The sequence below is a fragment of the Sinocyclocheilus grahami genome, unplaced genomic scaffold (genome assembly GCF_001515645.1).
Source record: "Sinocyclocheilus grahami isolate Dianchi unplaced genomic scaffold, SAMN03320097.WGS_v1.1 scaffold1356.1, whole genome shotgun sequence".
Classification (NCBI taxonomy): Eukaryota; Metazoa; Chordata; class Actinopteri; order Cypriniformes; family Cyprinidae; genus Sinocyclocheilus; species Sinocyclocheilus grahami.
Window position 1 is genome coordinate 14,704 of NW_015506535.1, and position 18,525 is coordinate 33,228.

The 18,525-nt window shown below is 38.3% G+C and overlaps 1 protein-coding gene across 1 annotated transcript in view; it reads right to left on the reverse strand.

Moving 5' to 3' along the window:
* Positions 1-1,347: 1,347 nt before the first annotated feature.
* The window catches only part of LOC107569543 (NACHT, LRR and PYD domains-containing protein 12-like), a 28,072-nt gene continuing 10,894 nt past the window's right edge, over positions 1,348-18,525 (reverse strand). The window contains exons 6-9 of the mRNA XM_016255661.1: positions 6,706-6,855; positions 2,242-2,288; positions 1,660-2,160; positions 1,348-1,550 (exon numbers count right to left, since the gene is read on the reverse strand). Coding sequence (XP_016111147.1) covers positions 1,510-1,550; positions 1,660-2,160; positions 2,242-2,288; positions 6,706-6,855 — 739 coding nt within the window. The 3' untranslated portion in view covers positions 1,348-1,509. The remainder of the gene's footprint in view (positions 1,551-1,659; positions 2,161-2,241; positions 2,289-6,705; positions 6,856-18,525) is intronic.

An 18,525-nucleotide genomic window follows, 5' to 3' on the forward strand; every position in this document is an offset into this window, starting at 1 on the left:
GCATATCTTTTGGGATTGTCCTCACACACAGCTATTTTGGATTGAATTTTCTAATGTTATCAATCGCAGTGTGCTCCAGGGTTTCTCTCTGCTTTTTAAGGATGTACTGTTTGGCTTCTTTAATATACCAAAAGATCAAATTAATGAATATTTTATTATTAACCTATTATTACTTCTTGCAAAATTTCATATTCACCGCAGTAAATACACTCATCAAAATCCTTTATATATTGTTTATAAAAAAGAGGTTGAACAGTATATCCAAACTATTTAATCTTCCAAGAAGCTCAAGGCTTTTAAAATGGTTCATTTATTTAATCTTTTTAATTTAGTTTGTTAAATCTTTCATTTTGTATTATTTATTTATTGTTACATACATCTATAAATGGTGCTTTGCATGTAATGTCACCTCTTTGTATGTAATGTTGATATTCTCTGTATTTTTATATTTGGTACCTTGGCATTAATAAAAAAAAATATTTATATAAAAAAAGTCTATGCGACTGAGTCTCTTTTGGAGGCAGCCTCTAGCGGCCAGTCGATGAATTACAGTTTTAGTCACTTCTGTGTTGGTTTCAGGAGAGAGAGAGCGGGAGGTTGCTTCTTGCCCAAAAATGAAGAGACTCGGTTTAATTTATTTTAATAGAAAAAAATAGTATGCAATATTTATAAATTGTGTATTAACTATCATAAAATCTGCTCAAAATTCAAAATAAAAAACTAAAAATATTACTGAACAAAAATATTACATTGATTTTCCAGAAAAACAAACAAAACAAAAAAACTTACATTTCAAGCACCAAGTGTGACCCAAAAATACATTTAGAGTTTAATTATTTTAATGGAAAAAAAATAGCTCATAAAAATGGTATAATAATGTCATACTATCATAAAATCTGCTCAAAATTCAAAATACAAATATTATTGAACAAACATATATTACACTGATTTTCCAAAAAAAAAAAAAAAAACGTGACCCAAAAATGATTTTTTTTTTAGTTTAAATACATTTTAATGGGGAAAAAATCTCTTAAAATTTTATATAATTATTGAATGGTATCATAAAATCTGCTCAAAACTCAAAATATTACTGAACAAAAATATATGACATTGATTTTCCAGAAAAACAAACAAAACAAAAAGCTTACATTTCAAGCAGCAAGTGTGACCCAGAAATGAAGAGACTCTGTGTTAAATGCTTCAAAAGAATGTTTTTAATGTACAGCTGCATAAACACACTTTTCTCCAGCAGTGCTTTGAATATTGGTTTCAAACACATAATAATAATAATGATGATGATGATGATGAAGTAATTTTATTCTGATTTCTATAACACTAAAAAGAAACTGCTTTTGGTTTGTAAGTTCTTTATTAGTTCAATAAAGTCAAGTGAACAGCATCATACACACATAGATTACATATCAGAGGACTAAATGTGTTTCTGTTACAGACAGAGATGTGTGTGTGTCAGTCAGTTGTGTGTGTGTGTAAGTGTGTGTGTGTGAGAGTTTAATGTTTAATGTGACACAGAGACACTGAAGAGTTGTTATAAACTGTAAATCCAGCGTGTAGAGGTTGAGTGAATGTGTGTGTGAGAGTGTGTAAGTGTGTGAGTGAGAGAGTTTAATGTTTAATGTGACAGAGACACTGAAGAGTTCGAATAAAGTCTAAATCCAGCGTGTAGTGGTTGAGTGAATGTGTGTGTGAATGTGTTTAAGTGTGTGAGTGTGTGTGTGTCAGAGACGCTGTAGAAGGACAGAGAGCCGCTCGACTCGTCCAGAAACACTGCTACTCTCTTACAGGAGTCTGAAGCAGCAGAGATCTCAGTTCTCTTATCATTGTGACGAGCAGTGAATCTGTGATCAGAGCAGATCAGACTCCAGGAGTTCACATTACCTCCAAACACACAGTCATCAATCCTTCCTTTCCTCTTGATTTCTTTATAAGCCACTGATATATGAACATCTCCACTCCATTCAGTCTCCCAGTAACAGCGTCCAGTCAGACTCTCTGAACACAGAACCTGATTATACCAATCAAATCTGTCCGGATGATCAGGATATGACTGTCGCTCTTCCACAAGCATCACCTTTCTGTTCTCCTCAGACAGAACGAGGAGAGTGTGTGCTGTGTTTGGATCCAGTGTGAGATCACAGGCGTCTGAACACAACACACACATTACAACACACACATTTACAACTAAACTACAAACAAGAAAACTCTGTCTGATTGAGGACTTACATTTGTGGAGTCCTGCTGTGATCCTGAACTCTCCTCCATGATCCACACTAGAAACACACACACGCACGCACGCACGCACGCACGCACACACACACACACACACACACACACACACACACACACACACACAGACAGATCATTTAATAGTGTTTTATTCTTATCAGATACACACAGTGTAAGTAACTATAAAGTTCCCTCTATTGCTCTCCCAGTTCACCGGCCACTTACTTGCATGTATTTCGGGAGAAAGCGATAGATTTAGCGTGCTGTAAATCTGACTAACGAGACTCTCTGAACTGAACAAACATGGCGGCGCCCATCTTACATTACAGATCACGATCAAGATCATTTAGAAAGGGTTTTAAATGACAAAACACACTCATTTACACATATTTGTGAATCAGAATATCAGATAGTTCATGACATGGTAAGCAAGTTTGTGAATATTTTGAATAAAAATGGAAAAAGGAAATAAAAGCGATCTATTCAGTGTTATTGTGGCCGTGGAGTCACGTGACAAGCATGAGGCGTCTCCATGGAAACAGTAAAGGGGTAACGTTCTAAAATAACGGTCCCCTTAAAAAAACTCACTCTGGGGGGACCGCTAGAATATGTGAAACTCACCAGTGAAAGGGTTAAACATTCATTCATCTCCATGGACCCTTTTCACATTTCCGGGTTTCTCAGCAGCGGAAGTCGTCATAGTTGGGTTAACATGAAGAGCAGTGAATGGGAGAGTACCACAAATCTATTTTTTGCATTCCCAGTTGCTCAAATAGCAAAAGAAAAACTCAAATTATAAGTTCATAAAATTCAGATTGAACCACTGATGGCAGATGGACTATTCTGACGATGTCTTTCATACTTTTCTGGACCTTGACAGTAATTTACTTGGCAGTCAATGGGACAGTCACAAGCCTCCCGGTTTTCATCCAAAATATCTTAAATTGTGTTCCAAAGACGAACGAAGCTTTTGTGTGATTAATGACAAAATTTTCATTTTGGGGTGGAGTATCCCTTTAATTCTCAATAAGGACTTCTGTATGAGATGTGCCAGATATAAAGTCAATCTGGTTAGTAATGGGTGAAGCTGGTAATGCTGTTTGTTTAATCCTCGTCTGCTGAGATTTTGAGAGATTTAATGTCTTCTTTTCTTTCAGTTGATTTCATCTAATGCCGAGTTCACACTGCACTATTTTCAAAGTCATCGGATCACCGTTGTTTTCTCACTACACGACTATCTGGGATAGCATTCAGTTATCATTGTTATCATCGTTCACATTGCACGATGGATCGGCGACAGGAGGTTACACACTGCATGACTTTACAATAGGAAGAATCGCTGACAACTCTGTCTGGTCCGCAAACTACATTTCCCAACCAAACGCACTCGAGAAGAGATAAGGAAATAAATATCTTCATTGTCCATTGTCACATTCATTACTCATTACAACATACCTTAATATTTCATAATGATTGTAATAATTGTTTTAATAATAATAATACTTTTAATACGTTAATAATAATATTTTAATAACATTTAATACTTTTTATTATACCTCATGCACTTATTTTTAATACAGGGTGCACTCTACTGTTACATGCATTTCATAGTACTGAATATTTATTGAATTTTTAGATAATTTGAAACACATTGACTTGACAACTGATTTATGTAGGCTCTTGCTTACAATAAAAACGGATGCTATTTCATGTATTAAAAGTAAAGTAGATAAAGATGGTAAATAAAAAAAAAAAGATTGAGTAAAATAGGAATTTTTCTCAACTTTTTTTTTCTTTCTTGACCCTGTGGTGCAGCTCAGATGAAACATAAAATAGACGTGGGTGCTCCTGCCAAAGTTCGACTAAACTTTCCTCCATTTCTTGGGTCTAAATAGACAGAGAAGGAGCCTTTCTCGGAACCGAAGCTGCTGATAATGTGGTCTATAACTCCTCCCTGAACTTCCCGCTGCCCTGTATCTTGCTCTCTCATTGGATGTAGGTCTTCGCTGATGTATTTTTCAGTCAGAACTCATTTCACACAGCAGGATTTTGAATCGCCAACAGGTCCAGATATTTAGCATGTCAAATATTTCACAGGCATCTGCGATGTGTCTGTGATTCTCTCAGATCGTGTTTTTGATAATTCAAACTGCATGATTGTCACTCGCGTGAACGAGCACAGTTTTTCCTTTGATTTCGGGCATTTGTCAGTGATTTCACAAAACCTGTCGGCGAGTGAAAATCGGGGCTAAAATTGTGCAGTGTGAACTCGGCATAACGCTGTGACTAAAGTCAGTTGCAGTTTTTGTGTTTCTCTTTCCTTCAGTGATTCTGCTTGTTAACAGCAGGTGTTCGTCACTAATGCTCAATCATCACTGAATAAATCACTTCATTATCTCATTAATTTCAACACTGCTTCAGTGTTACTTTAACACTCTTGTAGAGTGGGACCATATATGCTCTGAGCAGTGTTTATTTAACACTCAGGATTTTGCTGTGTAGTAGGCTACTGACAAAATACAAGTCTTCATAGTTAGTTTGAATGGATAAAAAAAAAAAAATTGCTCAAAGCGTACTCCCCAGGGAACAGGGAGCACATCTAATACAGACAATGATTTGCAAACATCATAAAGCATATAACATGATTAAACTAGCCTTATTAGATAATCTGTTCAGAGACTATCTCTTGACTATTATTTCTGCAGTTTGGTTTGGTGACATCAGAGTAGGGATGCAGCGATTAACCGATTTCACGATTAACCGTGCTTTAAAACATCACGGTTAATTAACTGTAAAGAATCCACTACACAGAGTGTTTCTGTTGCATGGAACGGAACTGTTGCAACTTACGCAAAACGAAAACAAAGTTACACCAGTGGTGCACCATTTTAAAGTACCGTGCTTATCAGAGACACGGATGCTACTACACACACTAGATTAACTATGACAGAGGGACCAAACAGCAAAGCTTTACTTCCACCAGAGAAATGCCTGAAGTCGATAGTGTGGGAGCATTTTGGGTACACCAAGAATGACCAGGGCGTCATTTAAATATTGCCGCAATATTGCTGCTAAAAGAGCGAATACGTAAGGGATAATGCACGGTTAGCTGTGCATTAAACGATTTTAATGCACAACGTGAAGGCAAAAACCACTTGACATGAAGCTACTGCTCATTAAATCTAGTACTTTGCCCATTTCACATCAGACATATATGAAATAGTACGGTAAGATCACATTTATTTGAATTAATTATAACATTTACTTGAATTTATTATCCGATCGATCGAGAGAAATAGATTACAGTTGCATGTGTGCATTACCTGCATCTGTGCGTCTCTTTCTACAATCAATGAAACTGTGAGTTTAGTTACTTAAAACACAGCGATTTTACCTCCTCTTTGCTGATGAATATAATGTAGCGATCCAGTATCTAAGCCATTTTATTAATTAAAGTCGTGGGAAGCGTTGATAAGTTTCTGTACTCCTGAATGCCTGCATGTGTGCGCAGCTTGATCTCCGATCTCACAAACCAAAATAATAGACATGATTTTCTCAGGCCACATGTAAAATCATATGAACTATTATAAAGATTATTAAAATGAATACGTATGGATGACAGTTGATGACAGTAACAGTTCAGTTAATTCACCTCATTAGTAACAGTTTACCCTGGGGGGTAAATAAAGTTAATATTAGTCTTATATTAATAATAATACTTCATTAACACTGTGATTTATTATCCCTGTTATAGTATCATTTATAAGTCAAAAACCAACAAGATATTTTTTCACTATGTTTCCAAGTTCTCTGCCTCAGGTCCAAAAGAAATGTAGTAAGAACGCACAAACTCAAAAAACTAAATACTTTTGTGATCTATTTCCATTTGTTATTTTCAAAAGGGAAATACTGACATGGATGTTTACAGAGCAGAGGTCACCTTTTTTTAATTCCAAAGAGAGAGATGGACTTTTGTTTGTCTTTATTATTATTTTGTGTTGTATTATTTGGTTTCCGTGTTATTTCTGTTTCAAAAGACAGCAATAAATAACACTTTAGAGTGTTCATGTGATTGTATACATTAGAAGTGTTGTGAAATTAATAAATGCATAATAACCATGAATTATTCTTCAGACTATAATCGTACCAACAAAATCTATAATCGTTGCATCACTACATCAGAGATGCAGAAATGACTAAGATCTTCACTGGTATCATGGAGGATATTCATTTCAAGCCCTAAATTAAACAATTATCACTGTTTGTTGTAAATTATTTTCCATTTGAGAGCTCATCCAATCATCATAGAGAAGCTCAGCTTCTGTCTAGGACAAAAATAAAGTTATTTAAGCTTCCCATGCAATCTTTTTTGAGAACTAAAGTTTCTCTTGACAACCACAAAACAATGACAAATTCTCTCTCACACACAGCAGACAGGATGATTGTTTCTGCTCAACTTACTTGAGTTTTTCCAGGTGGTTGAGCAGCTTCACTCCTGAATCTCCTGGGTGATTGTAGCTCAGGTCCAGCTCTCTCAGGTGTGAGGGGTTTGAACTCAGAGCTGATGCCAGAGCAGCACAACCTTCTGCTGTCACCAAACACTGAGATAATCTACAACAGAAAGTGTTCATGTTAGTGTGCTTCATTTTTCAGAGAAAAACAATACAATATACAATATAATAACCAACAGGACTCTTCAGCTGGCAGTCTGTGGGCCAAATCCACAAATCCTCTGATTGATTTAAACAAAATTGTGCTGCTGCCTGACACGAGATCATCTGCAAACCTCATAGGTGAGTTCAAAAGCACTTAATGTATATCCAGACCAAAGAGTGTGTCTTTTTTCTGGTCACAGTTCAGCTCAACTGGTTTCCCAAATATTAACCAGCACCATTTAGACACAAATAATCACATTTATTTAATTTCCTATTGCTCACCTTATCAACTGTTCTAAGTCTTCTAGGTCCTTCCCTCTGTTATTAAAAAATGCTGCTGTCTTTCTTATTTTAAAGAAATCTGGGCTCGATTTTACAGTTATGAATCATTTCAGACCTAACTCCATTCTCCTTTCATTTACAATCTCCTTGAAAAAAAGTTGTTGTCTCTCATCTACGGGGCTCCGTTAAATCCATTTCACACTATTAAAAATCATGGTGTTACATTTGCACTTACCTTTCAAAATCATATAAACATAATTTCTAAGACTGCATTCTACCGCCTTTGCAATATTGCCTGACTGCGGCCTGTTCTCAGCCCCAAAGACACTGAAACTATCCGCTTGTTATGTCTGACGTCACGTGTCACCGCTTCCGTGTCCAAACGCTCTATCAGATACCACGAGAAAACAACAAAAGTTGCTAATATACACTCACAATGTGATATAATACTACAAAAAAATGATAATCCTAACCTTTAACTCCATACCGAAATACCAGATAGCCAGACAATGAAAATATAAATATAAAAATTATTTGTGTTTGGGACGCTGTGAACATGAAGCCTGTAGTGTAGACCGTAAGTTTGAAAACGTTTAGCTTAAATGTTTAATATGAATAAACAGTGCTCATAAACGGCTGCTGAGGTAGTATTCTCAAGTGAAGCGAGTTGAGGCTTGGACCTGGAAACAGCGCTTCTTACGTCACCACTTAACAACCGATTAGTTTATAATAGTCATGTCTTGACTATTGTAATCATCTTCTTATTGGACTGCCTGCTAAAGCATTTGCTAAATTACAATATGTCCAAAATTCTGCTGCCACAGTCATTTCTCAGGTTAAGAAATCTGGACATATTTCACATGGATGGCGCCGACCATGATGGCTGCCTCCATGGCGTGCTCCGCAGTCGTTTTTATGTTTTTGTTAGTTTGTTCTGTCTTTAGTTATATCCCTGCAATCAGTTTAACCAGAGACGAATTGCTGGACATTCGGCAGTAAACACCACCCGATATTTCACCGGTTTTCGACTATTCTGATGTTTTGCTGGACATTGTAGTCGGGGGAGCAGCGGCGCTGTTCAGATGCTTCAGGACGCGCAGACGGGGGAAGCGAGCCGGTGCGCTCGTGAAGCTCAGGCAGCGCGAATTCAGGATGCCGTTGCCTAGCATCCATCTGGCGAACCTCCGCTCTCTACCAAACAAAACGGACAAATTCCTTCTGCTCTCCCGGACAAATAAGAATTTTTCAAACTCTGCTGCTCTGTGTTTCACGGAAACCTGGCTGAAAGACGCTATTCCGGAAAGCACGTAGAGTCTCCCGGGCTTTCAGCTGTTCAGAGCGGATCGCGACACAGAATCAACGGGGAAATCACGCGGCAGCGGGACATGCTTTTACATCAATGAAAGGTGGTGTACAGATGTACCAGTGTTAAAGAAGATGTGCTGTTCAGATCTAGAAGTGCTCTTCATTAACTGTAAGCCTTTCCACTCGCCGCGGGAGTTTTGCTCGTTCATTCTCGTCAGTGTTTACATTCCTCCGCAAGCGCACGTGAGCTCCGCTTTACATAAACTCGCTGATCAGATCACAGAGACAGAACAACAACACCCAGACTCTGTTTTAGTCAGATCTGAATGAGTTATACTGCAGGTTTGAAAAAACACCCCACACCCGCCCTGAACACCTCTTCACACAACCATTCACATCTCCAGCAACCCCCCTCTCCCCACACCTGCAATTCAGATCAGCGAAGATGAGGTGCACCAGGTTGTGACACTGTCACACAAGGGACATGTTTTAACCGCTCTATTTATTACAGTGATTTTGTGTATTTATAGAGTTTTAATTGGTTTACATGTTCTTAAGTCCATTGTATGCCTCTTATCCGTTTTAGTGGGTGTGTATGTCTTTAAGAACTGTATGGTTGGCAGGAACCCCATAAAAAGAGCAGCATGGCAAACATGCGTGGAGGCCATTCACAGCTTCCACTCATACCTGGACGGTGGAGTTTCTATTTCATTGGACTTACCTTTCCGGATCACTTGCAGCAACTTGGATTGTATATACACAGGTGGACACTCACATTGGGACTCAACGTCACACTGGGATTCTTGGACTGTTTTTAGGGTATGGACAAAATAACTGTATTCTTTTAACAGAATGAGTTTACCTGGTTTTATAGTGTTGTTTTAAAGTCTTTTAATGTGAACCTGTTAATACACCATTCTTATTAACCGTATTTCTAGTTTGTCATTCTTTTAACACGTTTTAACTCTCATACAGAAAAGTCAGACCCCATTTCAATTTTAGTAACCCCAGGCCACTGGGCTGAGCGTTACAAGGTCTTCCGGAAGCAGAAAAGGAAAAAAAGCACCAGGCCCAGATTGTGTTACACCAGTCTGTCTGAAATCCTGTGCTGAACAGCTGGCCCCCATCTTCACACAGATCTTTAACAGATCACTGGAGCTGTGCGAAAGCCCTTCATGCTTCAAACGATTATGTTCTGCAACATCTAGACAGACCAGGGACTTATGTGAGGATCCTATTCGTGGACTTCAGCTCGGCCTTTAACACTATCATCCCAAACCTCCTCCTGCCCAAACTAACTCAGCTCTCCGTGCCAACCTCCATCTGTCACTGTCATCAACAGCTTCCTGACAGGCAGCCAGCAGTTAGTGAGGCTGGGAAAATACACATCCAGCACCCGTATAATCAGCACTGGAGCTCCTCAGGGTTGTGTTCTCTCCCCGCTGCTCTTCTCCCTCTACACCAACGACCGCACCTCTAAAGGACTCTCTGTCAAGCTCCTGAAGTTTGCAGACAACACCACACTCACCGGCCTCATTCAGGATGGTGACGAGTCTGCTTACAGACAGGAGGTTAAAGTGCAGTCTCAACAACCTGGAGCTCAACACACTCAAAACTGTGGAGATAACCGTGGACTTCAGGAGGAACCCACCTGCTCTCCCTCAACTCACCATTATGGACAGCACTGTGACTGCAGTGGAGTCATTCAGGATCCTGGGCACCACTATCTCTCAGGACCTGAAGTGGGTGGGACACTCACATAGACTAGCAGACCAGCAGAGGTTGTACTTCCTTTGCCAGCTGAGGAAATTCAGGAGCTGCTGAAACAGTTCTACTCCGCCATCATTGAATCTGTCCTCTGCACTTCTATAACTGTCTGGTTCTGCTCAGCTACCAAATCTGACCTCAGAAGACTACACAGGGTAGTCCGGACTGCTGAGCGAATCATTGGTACAACCCTCCCTTCTCTCCAAGAACTGTACTCATCCAGAGTGAGCAAAAGGGCTGGCAAAATCACTCTGGACCCCTCACATCCAGCACAATCCCTCTTTGAACTGTTGCCATCTGGTCGACGCTACAGAGCACTGAGCACCAGAACGGCCAGACACAGGAACAGTTTCTTCCCTCAGGCAATCCATCTCATGAACACTTGACAGTAACTGTGGAACACACACTATTTATTCACTCATACACTTATTTATCAAACACACATACTCAGTCTACATTTCAATTTGCACATAATATATGTGCGGTCTGCTCTAAACAGCTGAAAGCCCGGTTTAGAGCAGACCGCGACGCAGAATCAACGGGGAAATCACGCGGCGGCGGGACATTTTATCACCCTAAACCCTAGTACATCCCTACAACTTATTTTATTTTATTATATTCCTATTCCATCTATAGCACACCTGTACATACAATTTATTCTTTTTTTTTGTGGTTTATATTTATGCATGTGTATTTTATTCACATCTCACTTTTATTATCTGTGTGTTGTTGTTGTCTCAGTGTACTGGAAGCTTGTGACACTATAACAAATTCCTTGTATGTGCAAACATACTTGGCAATAAAGCTCTTTCTTTCTGATTCTGATATACCTGTACATACAATTGTCGATTTGTGTATTTTTATTCCTTATTTACTTGTTCTATTTTTTATTTATTTTTATTTTTTATTATCTGTGTTTTTTGTTCTGTCACTGTCATTGTTACACTGTGGAAGCTTCTGTCATGGAAACAAATTCCTCGTATGTGTAAACATACCTGGCAATAAAGCTCATTCTGATTCTGATTCATATTACCCCAATTCTTCATAATCTGCTTGATTGCCTGCACTGTTAACCCTTGCTGTAGAAAAATGGCCAAATGTTGACAGTAACATACTATTTTCTATAAAACCAGTAATATTCGGTAGAAAACAATGCATTCTGGGTAATATTTGCATTTTCGAAAAAGCAGCCTGCAGGAATATACTGTGAATTAACAGAGCTCAAAGTCAACACTCAGAGGCGGAGACTATCAACACTCAGAGACTATACCCTCAATTACTACTCCCTACATAAGATTACTTGACTGACTAAAGGAAAGGAAGTGAGCGAATTCAAACACTGATGAACACCTGATGATAACAAGCATAATCACTCAAGGGCAAAGAAACAAGCAGAAATACAGGAACAACAACTGACTTCCAGCTTCAGCTTTAAGACCCTTTCACGCTGAGTGTGAAACCAGTTTAGTTTTATTGCAAATAATAAAGTTTGTATTGTTATGGGGATCAGTGTTTGCTTTAGTTGTGCCATTGAACCTTGACTCTTACCATTAAACATTTTCTGTCTGCTGAAACGGTGTTCAAAAATCACATTTGTTATGGCAAAAGAAATGATCAGGTGATTTTGGTTATGCTATGATGATGCCATAATTATAGTGGTCTCATCTGAATCTCTGATCTCATCCAGTGTTTGATCTTTAATTACATGGGTGTTTTATTGGTTGTAGTAGTTCTGTGATTCTGCAGCATGAGACTGAACAATGTTTCACTAATCAATCATTTTTAAGAATTTAAAAAACATTTTGAACTCCTGCATCATTTAGACACTCATAGCCATCAACAATCAGCACAGGAATCTCAACAATGGTGACATAAGTTTCATGCCGCAATGCATGCTGGGTGTCAGCATAAAATGAAACTCCCAGCATGCACTGCAGTGTGAATAAATTACGCAGCTGAATTGTTTTACTATTTTCTTTATTTACATGTATTGTTTTTCTGGAGTTTTTGTTGTGACATTTTGTACCCCGTTTTGTTATATTAAGAGTCTATCTTTTTTTTATTATTATTGCTACCATTGTTGAGACTCATACATTTGATAAGGGATTAGACATTGGATGAAATTAGTGAATCAAGGAACTGCATGATAATCACTTTATCATAAATATATAATCAGTATTCACTGGTCATATTACTTTCTTTGCTTTTGCTGTCATAAATGTGTTTTGTTAACACAGTTAGAACAGCCATAGAAATAACTGATATTAAAAAGTCAAGGGTCAGGAGCCCAACTGAAGCAAACACTGACCACCAAAACGGTAATTCAGACCCAAGCATTTTCAATAAAACACAAACATCTGAACCTCTGTTAATTCTCAATGAAAGCTTATGTAGGCGTATGAAAGAAATAAAGTCAAACTGGTTAGTAATAAGTGTAATAATCTGTAATGGCTGGAAGTCAGTTGTAGTTCTTGTTTCTGCTCGTCTCTTTTCAGTGTTCTGTTCTTGTTCCTCTTTACCTAAGTGATTCTGCTTGTTAACAGCAGGTGTTCATCACTAATACTCAACAATCACTTACATATTCACTTAATTATCTCACTGCAACCATGCGTTCGTGTTACTTTTTCACTTTGTAGTGTGGACACTACAGGATTTTCCTGTGGGGTTGAAATGGTTAAACGTGTAAGATAAAAAGGCACACCCACAAAATTTATTTTAACAGTGTAGGATATCAGACCGAATCAGACAATCTAAGATTTGGTCAAAACCGAGCGTGTGTTAGATTAGTTTATATGTCTTAGATTTATCCAATAAAGCCTTATTTATATGGAAAAGAGAAGTATCTTGTGTTTTGTGCTCACAAGTTAATGTCTTAATCTGCCGATCTTGTTACTGTGCTAATTAATAGTGTTTTCACTATATTTTGGATATAGATATCCATTGCAGAATTGATGTCATACGGCTCGTTCACTGAATCGCTGGCCGTCTCAGTGATCTGCCGTAAAACAGTGATTCTGTCCTAATTCCCTTGCATATTAATGGTGGAGTTCCCTTTAAAATCTTAAATGATTCCCTTTGAGCTAAATTATTGACCTGTTTCCCTTACAACAGTAATAAACTGTAAATTAATTTTATGGCAAACACTCTAGAAAAACAGTAATACACTGGCAACACTGTTGCCATTACTTTACTTTAAAATCAAGTAAAAACAGCAATGCACTGTAAAACCTAACAGCGAAAAAAGTTATTTGAACTCCGTAAAAGGAGAGTAAATGCTGAAATTAAGTGTTATTCTATGTGTTTTTACACAGAATGATATAGGAGAGATTTGTTAGTGTTGAATGTTCTGTTGGGATTTAAAGACTTTCTGTTGTCTTGAGTTTTGTGAGGTAACCATTGTGCTGTGCTTCAGTCCAGGAGAAGACCAAGAAACACTGATAATATGAATAATGTTGTTTTATTTAAAGGCAGTGTCACGTTGAGGTGTGCCAGGGAACAGGCAGGACGACGAGGATGAAGGACACAAGAACACTAATGAATACACGAGAGGGTAGGAGCACACGCACAGGGTAACATTCACAATAACTGACAAACTCGAACACAATGGACAGGAACTGATATAAGGTGGATAACGAGGGGCAGACAGGTGAGCACAATGAGGTGATTAACTAATAATGAGAACAGGAACCACCAAATAAGGACACAGAGGGAGAAACCATACAAGAGAGTCCACAGGGGTGTGACAGATCGCCCCCCTCCCGGAAGGCACGACCCGCGCCATAACCTACAGGACCTGATTAACCAGCTCGATCAGGGGAAAGCTATATGTGGGAATCGCACCGCTGATAACGTCATCATCCAGCCCCAGCCGAAAACAGACCCCGAGGACAGAATCCAACCAGCTCACCTGGTGAGAGAGCTCTAGGAACTCCTCCACATACCTCTCCAAATCCCGACCACCCTGCCGTAGACACCAAAGCCTGTCTTCAGCCAGTGACATCACGTTTTTTGGGTCAGTTATTCTGTCACGTTGAGGTGTGCCAGGGAACAGGCAGGACGACGAGGATGAAGGACACAAGAACACTTTAAATGAATACACGAGAGGGTAGGAGCACACGCACAGGGTAACATTCACAATAACTGACAAACTCGAACACAATGGACAGGAACTGATACAAGGTGGATAACGAGGGGCAGACAGGTGAGCACAATGAGGTGATTAACTAATAATGAGAACAGGAACAACCAAATAAGGACACAGAGGGAGAAACCATACAAGACATTCCACAGGGGTGTGACAGGCAGTAGCTGTGTAGTTGCTGATGCAGTGAAAATCTCTAACTCTAATTGCACATGCATGGGTGCTATGTTTAACCAGTTGTTATCTGTAAGACATTTAATTTAATTTTTAGATTTTAATGGTTGTTTCATTCAGTTATTTTGCTTTAAGAAATTTTATTTCTAAGTAGACTACAATGAAATATGTTCAAAGTATTAATATGCTCATGTTAAAAATATTAGATTATAAACTTAATTGGCAGTTGGCCAATTTAAGGAAGTTGGTTTCTAAAAATGAAAATAGTTAACATGAGTTTTAATTTAGTCCATGGTATCTTTACAGTAAAATGCTGTAAACTAGACTGCAGTAAAGAACTGCACAATTAACAGTAAATTACTGGCAACAGTGTTGCCAGTATTATCCTGTAAAAAAAGAATCGATGCGTTTCTGTAAGAAAATCCATATTCAAAACGTAATAATCACTTGAATCTAGCTTGCGCTCACTGTTGTAAAATGGAAGCAGTTCCGGGGGAATTACGTATGAGGTCAGCTTTGCGCATGTGCCGCTCAGAAGTGACGCACGTGGAGAGATCGAAACAAAACAATGGTCACTAATTAGAAGTACAAAACGAGGATTTGTAATGAATAATGTCGGAGGATTTCGATATAAGCCAAGAGGAGACTTGTTTTCCTTTGCTAAAGTAAGGAAACTTTGCTTCTTTTGATTCTGTAAACAAACGTCGGTTTTCACGAGACTCATTGGCGCATGCGCAGCACTGACCTCATACGTCATGCTCCCAGAACTGCTTAGTTTACAACAGTGAGCGCAAGCTAGATTAAAGTTATTATTACGTTTTGAATATGGATATTTTTCTTACAAAAACGCATCGATTCGATACAGGAGGCCTTTGTTCACCCCCCGGAGCCGTGTGATACACTTTATTTAATGGAAATGTGCTTTTTATTTAGTTATTAGTATTTTGGACAGAAGCAATGCAACACCCGCTGAGTACAATGATAGAGCTTGAAAGATCAAAGACAATTTTTAATATAACTCCGACTGGATTCGTCTGAAAGAAGAAAGTCATATACACCTAGCATGCATCGGGGGTGAGTAAAACGCAGCCTAATTTTTTTGGGGGGGGTGAACTAACCCTTTAATTAAAGGAGAATAAATGCTGAAATCAAATGTTATTTCATGTGTTTTTGCACATAATGATATAGGGGAGATCTTTTAGTGTTTATTGTTCTGTTCTGATGGGATTTAAAAGGTTTCTGTTTGTCTGAGTTTTGTGGGTTACCATTGTGTTAAGGAGTAGAGTCTGTGTTTAAGTCAAGGATGAGCAGAGAAGTATTGATATTATGTTGTTTGTTGCTTTAAAGGCAGTAAATGTGGAGTAGCTGATGGGGTGATAATTTCTTTGCTAGTGCTAATTGCACACGCATGTGTGCTCTTGTTAGCTAGCAATTCTTTGCAAGAGATTGGAGTTAAATTTAAGTTTCTACTTCAGATTTACTTTATTTTAAGAAACATTATTTTCAGTAGATTCAGATTAAAAGAGTTCAGACTATTAATGTGCTCAAATTGTTAACACATTATAAATATTAGTTTATAAACATGCATGGCAGTTATTGTAATTTAGTGCATTACAGTAAACTACAGGCAAATGTGCTGCCAGTATTTTACTGTTCATTTACAGGACTATTTCTAATACACTGTAATTGTATATAGGGATGTAACGATTACCGGTTTGACGATAAATCGTGATAAAATACCCCAAAGTTAATATTACCGTTTCATATTTTAATTATCACTATAACCGTATTCAATTACCGTGATTTGAACAACTGAGGATAAATAAATACTGTCCAGCACAGGGCTCCAGAGTGCGACCAAATGGGCGCATTTTGCAATAATTTTTTCTACCCGTGCGACTAAATTTTGTGTGCGGTCGCACTGGCGCGACCACCGCATTGTTTAACTCATAAGCACTGCCATATCTGTTGCATATGTGAAACATCAAATGGCAAATGAAACTGAAAGCATAACGAAACCGCGCTACTCATTTGAACTGCACAGCGCTTATAGAGTGTAGAGCCTGGTTTATACTCGCCACGTCAGCACGAGCGTGAAGATGCACGCAGCAAAAATGACGCCAATATTGAGGAAACGATGGATGGTTTTCATGCTAAAGTAAAGTAAAAGACCGTTTCTTAAACCAAAGGTGAACATGTTGGTATTCTTGTGGGGGAAAAAAACATGCAAGCACTGTGACCGACAGCAAGTTTAGTTTTACTTTTCTTTCTGTTTTCATTTTGAAAAGCTTGTTATCTTTGCTGTTTACCTCACGTTAGTGCTGGGCGGTATGACCAAAAATTTATATCACGGTGTTTTTCAAAATTATACCGGTTCCACGGTACATGACGGTATTTTTTAATATGGTGTTAACCATATTTTCTTTTGATTGAGAGAGGAAATACTGCAGTATATTGACTTAGAATGCCCTATTTTACTGTCATGATGAGTGAATATTGTCAAAAAATACCACACTAAATAGTGACTAAACACAACCCCTTTTAATACATGTTAACCAGGAGTCACTCTCATTTATAATCGCGGCATCGTCTGATAAAATCAACATGCATCTACACTAAAGATGTAGATGCATTTGTTGCAGTTGTTTTGGCTTTTTTGTCTCATGCAGCGCACTGCCTGCGTCTGAGTAACAAAAAAAAAACAACAAACAAAAAAAGTGCATGTAATATTAACAGACGAACTATGCTCATATTTATAGTTCCAAACAATCAGTAAGCGACAGGTGCTAGGAAACGCTGTTTTGTACTCATTTATTGACGAGTCAGCTGCGGTGGGGCGAACTGAATGCGCTGCTTCTCTGCCGCTCACTGCACAGAACAGACGCCGAGAGAGGTGACACTTCTCCGGGAAAGTCAGACCTTGCGTTCGCAGGACAGCACTGGCAAAATCTTCTAGCTGAACCATAGCTAAGGTTTATCCAAAAAAGTCGCTAGGTTTGTCAGTATGAACGTTCTATGGAAAAAAGCAGCTAAAATGGTCTGAAAGTTGCTAAATCTAGTGCTAAAGTCACGCTCATGAGGGTGTGAGACTCGGGAGCTGATAGCAGGGGGCGGTGGATATTTGTGGTGGTCAATGTGGATATTGGGGATGAGTTCTTCTGTGTCATCATGTTCTATTAGTTCTACAGCTTCAGTTTCGGAACTTTCACGCTTAGTAACACATACAGCTGTTCCCTCACCACAGTGCAACAGTGAAAAGGGACCCCTTTCAAACAGTGTCGCGTTCCGAATGTTGTTTAAGTGACATTATTAGTATTGCGGTATTTTTAAATTTCATATCATAACAAAAATAAACACCGCTATTCGGTATGAACCGGTATACCGCCCAGCACGTTATGCTATGCAAGCTCTCTTTTTTATTTATTTGATTCCTCAGTGTTTGCTAAACGTTCTGTAATTTATTAGTCGGTATATAATACAGCATGTGGTGTAGCCTATACCATGCCTCGTCTTATTCATTTTTGTTAATAAACGTTTTGTAAGTTAGTTTGTCATTGTATCTTACTGTTTTATTGTTGTTATGCTTTTTAATTAAGAATAACAATGAATCCATCTTTTGTTTTAGTCTTAAAAAGTGAAATGTGTAGATGTATGTAAGCAAATCAGACAATTATCTTTTCTTGTAAAACGTGACACCAAGATCACAAATTCGCTTATAACATAGCAAAAGAGAAACTCCCGTTCACAAAATTTAAATCACAAATAATACTGATGAAAAAGAAGGGGTTGAATGTTAACCACTTCGTTTTCATATAACTATAAACTATGATAAAAGTTCATCAGCATGCATTGATTAATCCCTAAAAATAAAAATATTGCGACCAAATCATGTGCTGGTGTGACTAACTGAGAAAGTTAGTCGCAAAAGTGCGACCAGTGGGAAGAATGAGTCTGGAG